The sequence below is a fragment of the Poecilia reticulata genome, chromosome 17 (genome assembly GCF_904066995.2).
Source record: "Poecilia reticulata chromosome 17, P_reticulata-male-v2, whole genome shotgun sequence".
Classification (NCBI taxonomy): Eukaryota; Metazoa; Chordata; class Actinopteri; order Cyprinodontiformes; family Poeciliidae; genus Poecilia; species Poecilia reticulata.
The window spans coordinates 31,938,297-31,951,551 of NC_088846.1; the positions used below are offsets into that span (position 1 = coordinate 31,938,297).

Below are 13,255 nucleotides of genomic sequence, written 5' to 3' on the forward strand. Positions count from 1 at the left end.
TTTTATTGATTTGGGAAAATTTTCTTTTGCCTGAATTAAATTTTAATATTTATATGAATTATTGTCATTTTCATCCATCGTTTGATGTAATTTTTAAATGATTGATAATTTGATCAGCACTTTTTACCAAACACTTCTTTCCTCTGACGGCTGCGATTTCTACATTTTAGTTTTACTTGAGTAAAACGTTTTCGTATTTCTGCCCTCCAGTTTCTGGTTCACTGATCACATTTCCTGAAGCATGTTTTGTCTTCCGGTTTGTCAGTTAAACCTTTTCCCTGAGCAGCAGTTCGTCTGTAAATCGTTCAGGTACAGAAACGTCTTCCTGGATATTTTGGTGTAACCGTGACGACGGCGTTTTATCTTCACGCCGTTACCAGAACGATCCGGCTCATTTCGCCGGCCCGAATCGCTCCATGATCCATTCTGCGCTGATGGAGTCCGGCTCAGCGGACGGGAGGAAACTGTCGTCGCCCCGCTGCTTTCATGCTCTCTCTATGGCAACCTTTGATCATGCAGCGGGGCGGCTCAGCGCCGGCTGGAGGACTGGACCCGGACACGTAATTGAAGGTCTTTTGTGGCCTCATGAAAGTAGAAAGCAGCCGCATTTGAAGTCATACAACATCGATTTTCTCCGGGTCAATTCGATTACTTGTTTGGGAAGCTGGAGATAAATACAGCTCTCAGCGCCAGGCCTGCGACTCGCCGCTCTGAGACGGCGCCGCGTCAGGAGGAGACGCAATGAGATGGCGCCGCGTCAGAAAGAGACGCTCTGAGACAGTGCCGAGTCAGGAGGAGACGCTCTGAGACAGTGCCGTGTCAGGAGGAGACGCTCTGAGACGGCGCCGCGTCAGGAGGAGACGCTCTGAGACTGTGCCGCGTCAGGAGGAGACGCTCTGAGACTGTGCCGCGTCAGGAGGAGACGCTCTGAGACGGCGCTGCATCAAGAGGAGACGCTATGAGACGGCGCCGAGTCAGGAGGAGACGCTCTGAGACAGTGCCGTGTCAGGAGGAGACGCTCTGAGACAGTGCCGTGTCAGGAGGAGACGCTCTGAGACGGCGCCGCGTCAGGAGAAGACGCTATGAGACGGCGCCGTCTAAGAGCGTCTCCTCCTGACTCCTCTCATAGCGTCTCATAGGAGAAAGTCTTTTCTCCTATGAGAAAAGACTTTCTCATAGCGTCTCATAGGAGACGCTATGAGACGGAGCCGCATCAGGAGGAGACGCTATGAGACGGAGCCGCATCAGGAGGAGGCGCCGCATCAGGAGGAGACGCTCTGAGACGGCGCCGCATCAGGAGGAGACGCTATGAGACGGAGCCGCATCAGGAGGAGACGCTATGAGACGGAGCCGCATCAGGAGGAGACGCTATGAGACGGAGCCGCATCAGGAGGAGATGCTATGAGACGGAGCCGCATCAGGAGATGGCGCTGCATCAGGAGGAGACGCTATGAGACAGAGCCGCATCAGGAGGAGATGCTATGAGACGGAGCCGCATCAGGAGATGGCGCTGCATCAGGAGGAGACGCTATGAGACGGAGCCGCATCTGGAGGAGACGCTATGAGACGGAGCCGCATCAGGAGGAGGCGCCGCATCAGGAGGAGACGCTCTGAGACGGCGCCGCGTCAGGAGAAGACGCTATGAGACGGCGCCGTCTAAGAGCGTCTCCTCCTGACTCCTCTCATAGCGTCTCATAGGAGACGCTATGAGACGGCGCCGTCTAAGAGCGTCTCCTCCTGACTCCTCTCATAGCGTCTCATAGGAGACGCTATGAGACGGAGCCGCATCAGGAGGAGACGCTATGAGACGGAGCCGCATCAGGAGATGGCGCTGCATCAGGAGGAGACGCTATGAGACGGAGCCGCATCAGGAGACGGCGCTGCATCAGGAGGAGACGCTATGGGACGGAGCCGCATCAGGAGATGGCGCTGCATCAGGAGGAGACGCTATGAGACGGAGCCGCATCAGGAGGAGACGCTATGAGACGGAGCCGCATCAGGAGGAGACGCTATGAGACGGAGCCGCATCAGGAGATGGCGCTGCATCAGGAGGAGACGCTATGAGACGGAGCCGCATCAGGAGGAGACGCTCTGAGACGGAGCCGCATCAGGAGGAGACGCTATGAGACGGAGCCGCATCAGGAGATGGCGCTGCATCAGGAGGAGACGCTATGAGACGGAGCCGCATCAGGAGGAGACGCTATGGGACGGAGCCGCATCAGGAGGAGACGCTATGAGACGGAGCCGCATCAGGAGATGGCGCCGCATCAGGAGGAGACGCTATGAGACGGAGCCGCATCAGGAGGAGACGCTCTGAGACGGAGCCGCATCAGGAGGAGGCGCTGCATCAGGAGGAGACGCTCTGAGACGGAGCCGCATCAGGAGGAGACGCTATGAGACGGCGCCGCATCAGGAGGAGACGCTCTGAGACGGCGCCGCATCAGGAGGAGACGCTCTGAGACGGAGCCGCATCAGGAGGAGACGCTCTGAGACGGAGCCGCATCAGGAGATGGCGCCGCATCAGGAGGAGACGCTCTGAGACGGAGCCGCATCAGGAGGAGACGCTCTGAGACGGAGCCGCATCAGGAGGAGACGCTCTGAGACGGCGCCGCATCAGGAGGAGGCGCCGCATCAGGAGGAGACGCTCTGAGACGGCGCCGCATCAAGAGGAGACGCTCTGAGACGGTGCCGCATCAGGAGGAGGTGCCGCTCGGCTGAAAGCAGGAAGCTTCGGTTAGCAGAGTTTGGTTCAACCTGGTCAGTCCTGGTGGTTTAACGGAGCATCATGTCTGGTAGAGTTTTTCTGCCTGATAGGCTGGAATCACGTTTGTTTCTCACAGACATTAACAGAAACATCTGCAGCTTTTCTGTCTGCGTTCATCATCAGAGGCTCTTTGCTCAACGTGACGTTGGATCATCAACCTGTCGGACACATGCAGAGTTACTGTCCTAAAACTCTGCATGTTTTCTTCACAGGACTCTGCAGAGCTGAGCTTAGGATTGACCTCTGACCTCTAACTAGTGTCTATCACTAAATTACAGCCCAAAATCTAAAGTTCATGACTGAACAGCCAAAAATTCACTTAAATCCATTCAAACTGAGAAAAATGTCCATTTAGTTCCAAATTAACAACAAACTAAACGTTTGACTGGGATTAAATCCAGTTGGATCTAATCTGAGTTGCAGAATTAGACTTTCAGCCAATCAGAAGTTAATTTAAAGTTATTTCAAATAAAAGTAAATCAGTAATAATGCATCTTATTCTGCGTGAAGACAGGATTTTTTTCCTTTCTCATGCCTCCATTTGGATTTGATGACCCTTGCAGTCAGTTCACTGTTGACGAAGTGGAGTAAATGTCATTGTGTTTGAATTAAAAGGAGCTGTGAGGTCCGCCGCCGTTGCTGCTCTGTGATTAGTTTGATGATTTTGGTGTTTTTGTTGCCGCAGTGCTGCTGATTGTGGAAAAGCTGCTCCGCCTCTCAGGGCCGTGTTGAACTCGAGTGATTCTGTTTGTGAGGAGAACAGGAGCCAATTAAAGCCTTTTCCTCCACAACCTGCTTCACTTACAGGCTCTTAACTTTGATTTGCTCCTTGAGAAATGTGAGACTTGCTGCTAATGTCTTGAGGAGAACGGCTGTTTGCTGATCCTAGAAATGATGATCCTCTTTCTGATGGAGGCCAACAAATGGAGAAATGTTGGAGATCCTGCTTGAAGATATTCCCACATCTTTTCATTCGTTCTGGATTCTTCAGGTAGCGTTTATTTCCAGGCCCATAAAGACCCAATCAGCTGACTAACTGCCACTTTAAAACATTTATTATTTATTTGCACAGCTGCTCTTGGAGTCGGTGTTTGGTCAAAGAAATTAACTGGAGGTAAAGATTGTCTCCAACATGTCATCCTGTTCGCTCATTGGTCCTCCATCTGAAATGAAGAGACGTCAGTCAGACATGGACGTCTCTGGAGCAGCAGAAGGTTGTCGGTTCTGCTGACACCATCATCACGCCAGTTTACTTAGGACTGTTTATTTGAAGGGGCTGCACAGTGGCGCAGTTGGTAGAGCTGTTGCCTTGCAGCAAGAAGGTTCTGGGTTCGATTCCCGGTCTTTCTGCATGGAGTCTCCATGTTCTCCCTGTGCATGGTGGGTTTTCTCCGGGTACTCCGGTTTCCTCCCACAGTCCAAAAACATGACTGTCAGGTTAATTGGCCTCTCCAAATTGTCGCTAGGTGTGAGTGTGCATGGTTGTGTGTCTCTGTGTTGCCCTGTGACAGACTGGCTACCTGTCCAGGTGACCCCGCCTCTCACCTGGAACGTTAGCTGGAGAGGCAGCAGCACCTCCCGACCCCACTGAGGGACAAGGGTGTTAGAAAATGGATGGATGTTTATTTGTAACTTTAATAAACCACTAGCTACATTTTTCATCAAAAAGCAAAAATCTGGATAGTAAATCAAGGCTTCCTTCTCTCTGAATATCGCTCAACTAATCAGCAAAGTAACAGAGTTTAGAAATGAAGCGGCCATTTTGGGAAAAGAGTTTTCGTCACTAATATCGTTCCAGCTGAGACGGCCATGAAGGCTGAGCTTCATCAGCCTTTGATTTATAAATAATAATAGTTTTATATATATTTTAACATTTTAAAAAGCAAGTAATGTTTTTTTTTTGCATACAGAATATCGGACCGGAACCTTTATATTTGCTTGTTTCTGGTACGCCTGTAAAACTGACGCACATTTGACCGTTTCTGTCTGGCTTTAGTTTCTGCTTCCACTGATCTGATTGGACGCTGTAAAAAACTGTTGCTGTGTTGAAGTTGTGCTAACAGGAGCTAGCCTGTCAGTGAAGCTACGCTAACCTAAAATAGCATCTCAATGCTAAACACGTAGCATCAGCGCAAACGTCCAGTAACCATAAGAACCGAATGAAAACAATAAATATCTTTGCTATTGAGCTGAAATAGTCATTACAGTTTATAGTTAAAATGTGATTAACTTGAATTTCTGATTGGAAAGTGAACTTGATTTCCTGTGCAGGTTGTCAGCTTCTCTTTCCAGTGGATGCAGCTTCACTCAGACTGGCTGAACGTTAATTGGACAGAAAACTGGATGAAGTTTCTCTCCTGATTAGTCACTAATTGATTCCCTGATTAATCAGGCGCCTCAGAAGAAGAGCAGAAATCCTTCCAGGCTTATCGTCCTGCCCTGGAAATCATTTTTCAGCTTCGCTGATGACTTTTCTCTTCCCTCCCTTCTGCAGGCGCACACCACTTGTTTGGCTCTAATTTATTCATGTGACTTTGTAATAATTGTTAATTCAGAAAAGCTAATTGAGTCGCCTCTTAAAATACTTCAGCTGCACAGCAGATTGATCGAATAGTCCTGCACTGCAAAGGTGATTAAATATTTTAATTTGCCTGCCTGTTGCTGTGAATTCAATCATCTCATTTATGTAACAGTTTGTCCTGAACTTCACTTCTAATCTGCTTTTTATGGAACAAGTTCATCGGCTTTGGCGTCAGGAAGCTCAGGCCAACTTTGTTCACTAAACTCCTGCAGCTGGAGGTTTATTTTTAACAGCCTGTAAAACATCCGCACACTAAAAAGAAGAAACCACTTTATTATTCCGACATTAGCCTCGCATGAAGATTCCTTACTAATTAAACGTTTTGGACTTGGACGTGAAAACAGATGAAATATTCGACGTTGAGGCGCAGAAAGCAATGAGTTGGAATATAATTTAATGCTATAACTTCACATAAGTCATTATTTAACCTGGATAACGTGAGTGAAAATATAAAAATGTTGCTTTTTTTAATAAGTGAGGACGGTTTTCAGTTTAATTTTAATTACAGGGAAAAGTTAAAACAACTCAAATGAAGATTAAAGAACTTAAAAACGATATTTGTCTCTCATTAAATCAACTTGATAAAATTTGATTTCTGACTAAAAACCAAGATTATCTGGTTAACTCAAGTTAAGTCATGCTTTGTTTTACAGTGTAAAGCTGAGCTGGTCTGAGGGGCCAAAGCAAAACCTAAATAAAATAAAATAAAGCTTTTAATTTGTGTTTTAACAGATTGTTGACATCAGTGACATTTTTGTTGATTTTTTTTCTAAAAACTGTTTTTCTGCTGTTTCTTATTGTCACTGTTTCTTTTCCAAGCGTAATAAATTTCTAAAAAGCTCTGAAGTTTCTTTAAAGTGACAGTTTTCCATGAGGATTCCTTCATTTTCCAGCCGTTTGTCACGTTGAGGTTTGTGCAGAGCAGTAGAACTCAGGCTGGATCTGCAGCGTTTCTGACCCGGTTTGTGGTTTCAGCTGGAGTACACGGCCCGGCTGGACTTCCTGTGGCGCGTCCAGGCCAAGGAGGAGATCAACGAGATGAAGGAGCTGCGGGAACACAACGAGAACATGCTGAGGAACATCCTGCCCAGCCACGTGGCGCGCCACTTCCTGGAGAAGGACCGCGACAACGAGGTACGACACAAACTGGCATGAATCGATATGAACCGACACAAACAGACATGAACCGACGCAAACCGACACAAACAGGCACAAACAGACACAAACCAACACAAACAGACACAAACAGACACAAACCGACACAAACAGACACAAACAGACACAAACAGACACAAACCGACACAAACCGACACAAACAGACACAAACAGACACAAACCGACACAAACAGACACAAACCGACACAAACAGACACAAACCGACACAAACCGACACAAACAGACACAAACCGACACAAACCGACACAAACCGACACAAACAGACACAAACCGACACAAACAGACACAAACAGACACAAACCAACACAAACAGACACAAACCGACACAAACAGGCACAAACAGGCACAAACCGACACAAACAGACACAAACAGACACAAACAGACATGAACCGACACAAACAGACACAAACAGACATGAACCGACACAAACCGACACAAACAGACAGACGCAAACCGACACAAACAGACACAAACCGAAATGAACCGACACAAACAGACACAAACCGACACAAACAGACAGACACAAACCGACACAGACACAAACCGAAATGAACCGACACAGACACAAACAGACAGACGCAAACCGACACAAACAGACACAAACCGAAATGAACCGACACAAACAGACACAAACCGACACAAACTGACACAAACAGACACAAACAGACACAAACAGACACAAACAGACACAAACAGACACAAACCGACACAAACAGACACAAACAGACACAAACAGACACAAACAGACACAAACAGACACAAACAGACACAAACCGACACAAACAGACACAAACAGACACAAACAGACACAAACCGACACAAACAGACACAAACAGACACAAACCGACACAAACCGACACAAACAGACACAAACAGACACAAACAGACACAAACAGACACAAACAGACACAAACAGACACAGACATGAACCGACACAAACCGACACAAACAGACAGACGCAAACCGACACAAACAGACACAAACAGACATGAACCGACACAAACCGACACAAACAGACAGACGCAAACCGACACAAACAGACACAAACCGAAATGAACCGACACAAACAGACACAAACTGACACAAACTGACACAAACAGACACAAACAGACACAAACTGACACAAACAGACACAAACAGACACAAACAGACACAAACCGACACAAACCGACACAAACAGACACAAACAGACACAAACAGACACAAACAGACACAAACTGACACAAACAGACACAAACAGACACAAACCGACACAAACTGACACAAACAGACACAAACCGACACAAACCGACACAAACAGACAGACACAAACTGACACAAACGGACACAAACGGACACAAACCGACACAAACAGACACAAACAGACACAAACAGACAGACGCAAACAGACAGACGCAAACAGACACAAACTGACACAAACAGACACAAACCGACACAAACCGACACAAACAGACACAAACCGACACAAACCGACACAAACCGACACAAACAGACACAAACAGACACAAACCGACACAAACCGACACAAACAGACACAAACAGACACAAACCGACACAAACAGACACAAACCGACACAAACCGACACAAACCGACACAAACAGACACAAACCGACACAAACAGACACAAACAGACACAAACCGACACAAACAGACACAAACAGACACAAACAGACACAAACCGACACAAACAGACACAAACAGACATGAACCGACACAAACCGACACAAACAGACAGACGCAAACCGACACAAACAGACACAAACCGAAATGAACCGACACAAACAGACACAAACAGACACAAACCGACACAAACAGACAGACACAAACCGACACAGACACAAACCGAAATGAACCGACACAAACAGACACAGACAGACGCAAACCGACACAAACAGACACAAACTGACACAAACCGAAATGAACCGACACAAACAGACACAAACAGACACAAACTGACACAAACCGACACAAACAGACACAAACCGACACAAACCGACACAAACCGACACAAACAGACAGACACAAACTGACACAAACAGACACAAACAGACACAAACGGACACAAACCGACACAAACAGACACAAACAGACAGACGCAAACAGACACAAACTGACACAAACAGACACAAACAGACACAAACAGACACAAACCGACACAAACCGACACAAACAGACACAAACCGACACAAACCGACACAGACACAAACAGACAGACACAAACGGACACAAACGGACACAAACCGACACAAACCGACACAAACAGACACAAACAGACAGACACAAACTGACACAAACGGACACAAACAGACACAAACGGACACAAACGGACACAAACCGACACAAACCGACACAAACAGACACAAACAGACAGACACAAACTGACAGACACAAACTGACACAAACAGACACAAACGGACACAAACGGACACAAACCGACACAAACAGACAGACACAAACAGACACAAACGGACACAAACTGACACAAACAGACACAAACAGACAGACACAAACAGACACAAACAGACAGACACAAACAGACACAAACAGACAGACACAAACCGACACAAACAGACACAAACAGACACAAACCGACACAAACCGACACAAACAGACACAAACCGACACAAACCGACACAAACAGACAGACACAAACTGACACAAACGGACACAAACAGACACAAACAGACAGACACAAACACACAGACACAAACAGACAGACGCAAACAGACACAAACTGACACAAACAGACACAAACCGACACAAACAGACACAAACCGACACAAACCGACACAAACAGACACAAACCGACACAAACCGACACAAACAGACACAAACAGACAGACACAAACAGACAGACACAAACAGACACAGACAGACACAATCCGACAGAAACAGACACAGACAGACACAAACCGACACAAACAGACACAAACAGACACAGACAGACACAAACAGACACAAACCGACACAAACAGACACAAACAGACACAGACACAAACCGACACAAACCGACACAGACAGACACAAACCGACACAAACCGACACAAACCGACGCAAACAGACACAAACCGACACAAACAGACACAGACACAAACAGACAGACGCAAACCGACACAAACAGACACAAACCGACACAAACAGACAGACACAAACCGACACAAACAGACACAAACCGACAGAAACAGACACAGACAGACACAAACAGACACAAACAAACTGACACAAACTGACACAAACCGACACAAACAGACACAGACACAAACCGACACAGACACAAACCGACACAAACAGACACAAACCGACACAAACCGACACAAACAGACACAGACACAAACAGACACAGACACAAACCGACACAGACACAAACCGACACAAACCGACACAAACAGACACAAACAGACACAAACAGACACAAACCGACACAAACAGACACAAACAGACAGACGCAAACCGACACAGACAGACGCAAACCGACACAGACAGACGCAAACTGACTCAAACAGACACAAACTGACACAAACAGACACAAACAGACAGACACCGACACAAACCGACACGAACCGACACAAACAGACACAAACAGACACAAACAGACACAGACACAAACCGACACAAACCGACACAAACCGACATGAACCATCATGAACCGAAACAAACAGACAAGTGAGGGAGAATTTTGAAACGTTTATTTATAATAATAATTTTAATAGCAGCACAAACGGAAATTTTTGCTGTCGTTGCTCGAATTTCTGAAAATAAAAGTTGATAGAAAGTCAGAAAAGTAAAAACTAAACGTAGCAACAAAGTGGTGACGTCTGTAACAGCTTTTTTCATCCTGACTTAACTGGGAACTTAACTGGGACCTTAACTGGGACTTTAACTGGGACTTTAACTGGGACTTTAACTGGGACTTTAACTGGGACTTTAACTGGGACCTTAACTGGGACTTTAACTGGGACCTTAACTGGGACTTTAACTGAGACCTTAACTGGGACCTTAACTGGGACTTTAACTGGGACCTTAACTGGGACCTTAACTGGGACCTTAACTGGGACTTTAACTGGGACCTTAACTGGGACCTTAACTGGGACTTTAACTGGGACCTTAACTGGGACTTTAACTGGGACTTTAACTGGGACTTTAACTGGGACCTTAACTGGGACTTTAACTGGGACCTTAACTGGGACCTTAACTGGGACCTTAACTGGGACCTTAACTGGGACGTTAACTGGGACCTTAACTGGGACTTTAACTGGGACTTTAACTGGGACTTTAACTGGGACTTTAACTGGGACCTTAACTGGGACTTTAACTGGGACCTTAACTGGGACCTTAACTGGGACCTTAACTGGGACTTTAACTGGGACCTTAACTGGAGCTGTGTGCTTGAGAACGAGCAACAAACACGGTTTGGAGTGAAACAAAGATATAAACTTTCCATGACCAAACCACCAAAATCATGTTCATCTGAGACATAAATGCTGTAGAAAGGTTTCCGCTGGGCTGCAGAGATTGAAGTTTTGTCTCGCTTCTCGTTGTTACGGATGATTTCATGTAAAATATTCCTTAACGTGGTTTTTACCAGGGGTTCAGGAAGAGCTTTGCGATTCTTATGGCCAACAAATCTACAGCTACAATATTTCATTCTGGAACAAAAAAAACAGTTGTTAATAGGACTAGTGAGGATAATTAAACTACGGCATCTCATTTGAATAGTTTCCCTTTAATGAGCTGCCAGCTGAGATGAATATTGGTGGGAAATACGCCATCAGCAGAGGGAGGACGGAGAAGCTTCCCTTCACCTCCAACCAGGAAACCAGGTGATCTGCAGATCCAGGTGACCTGCAGATCCAGTTGCCTGGTTCTGTTGGATGGACCTCTGTGCAGAGGGCTTTCTGGCAGGTGACTCGTTGTCGTCAGGTGAGTGCAGGTAGCCGACCTCGTCTCCCTGCGCTCCTCGTCATGAAGGAGGGGATTACAGCGTTTTGGCTCCTCATCAGGCGCTGCAGCATCAATCAGGCTGGTTATTGTTCTGGGATTCAGGCCCCGCTGCAGCAGAACGCCATGAAGACGCCTGGAGCTTCAGCTTCTCCTGATTAAGGACATTTCAGTCTGCGCTGATTACGCTGACGTTTCATAGTTACAGGCTGTAGCAACAAGGCAAAGCAGTTTAATCCAAGTCACATCTGGATTATTATTGTTACTCAACTTTCTGTGACTCCGACTTATTTATTATTTGCTTCCAAGCAGGTAACTTTTACCGTGTCCTAATCAATCCTTACTAAAGTCTTTCAAAGCTGTGCTTTGGACTTCTTCAGAGATTTTAAAGTTTTTTGTTGCTGTTGTCATGGAGACATTTTGCGGAGAGATTTCTATTCATGGTTCTCAATGCTAATTATGCTAACTGTCTTTATTACTAACTTAAATCTCTCCGTCTTCATGTCATTTTGTTATTTCAAACTAATAAACTCCTGTTTTCAGAAACTGCTTTCTAACACACACAGTGTGACGTCACCTCTGCTCCGAAATGGAAACAATGGCAGCTCACAGCAGGAAAACATAGGAAATATTGTGAACAATGTTTATTTATATTCCTTAAGAGATATAAAATGACAGAAACATTTATTGACAGGTCATAGATTTGATCATAAATCTCTGCTGGTCGGATCAATGGAGCCATTTATTTTCCGGGCAAGATCCAACCCATAAATTACTTCGCTGTGACATCTAGTGTGTGTTGATATGCTGTGATTAGTGGTGAAAACAAGACCGAGTGACATTTGTACCCATTAAACTAAAATGCATAACTTTTATCCCTAAAGTCGGGATCAACAGCAGAGCATAAAAACGACTCTGTAAATATTTGGTGTCTGGTTTTCCTCCGCCTCTCCCTCCACCTCTGATGCTTTCCACCAAATATCCGGAGCCCAGAGAGTTAAACGTACTAAAGAGGCCTCGGTGGCCGGACTGAACCCGACTGAACCTTAAAACGCTGCCTGACGTTCAGCGCAGCAACGCAGCACAAACCAAGAAATTCAATTAGTTCGACTTTAACCAAGTTTCCCTTCTGAAGTTTGGACGTTTGCTGAGCTCATTAGCCACATAAAGCCACTGAGGAAGCTCCATTCAGGTCAGAGGCCCGTTTTCACAACTGTGTAATTACATTAAGACCAGAGCAGCCTGCGGACAGACGGAGCTTCCCCTGAATTATTAACTTGAAATGTTGAACTGCGGCTGGACGTTAATGTTTATCACCCTATTATTACAATACCACATTAATGGCATGATGAATTACTGAATGTGACATTTGGGATGTAAGGATTTGCTGCTTCGTGTCTGCAGACCTGCTGCTCTGGTACGAGCTAACATTGCCCCCTGGTGGAGGGAAGGGTGCACTGCACTGTTTCATTTATTAATCAGTGATTTTGAGGAGGATTCTCTGCTTGATGTGAGATCAGAGCAAATTATTTTATTCATGTGAGGATATAATGGAGCTCATCTGGTTTTTACTGGGTTTTAAAATGATTTACATCTCATTATAACAGATCCACACAGTCGTTATTTCTTGAATACAAATGAAAACAAAATGGAAAATGTGTGACCGCTGTGTCGTGTGTTGGAGAACGGCAGGGTGAAAACTTATCAGCAATGACTCTAGTTTGGTAATTGTTGCTGAATTGTTTACCAAATGTACCTGAATCTCACTGAGGGGTCATTCACAGGTGGAAAAAG

The 13,255-nt window shown here is 45.9% G+C and overlaps 1 protein-coding gene across 2 annotated transcripts in view; it reads left to right on the forward strand.

The window, feature by feature from the left end:
- The window catches only part of adcy8 (adenylate cyclase 8 (brain)), a 97,196-nt gene that overhangs the window by 77,033 nt on the left and 6,908 nt on the right, over positions 1 to 13,255 (forward strand). For both annotated transcript variants that reach the window (XM_008434781.3, XM_008434782.3), the window contains one exon: positions 6,321 to 6,479. In XM_008434781.3, the coding sequence (XP_008433003.1) occupies positions 6,321 to 6,479 (159 nt within the window). The remainder of the gene's footprint in view (positions 1 to 6,320; positions 6,480 to 13,255) is intronic.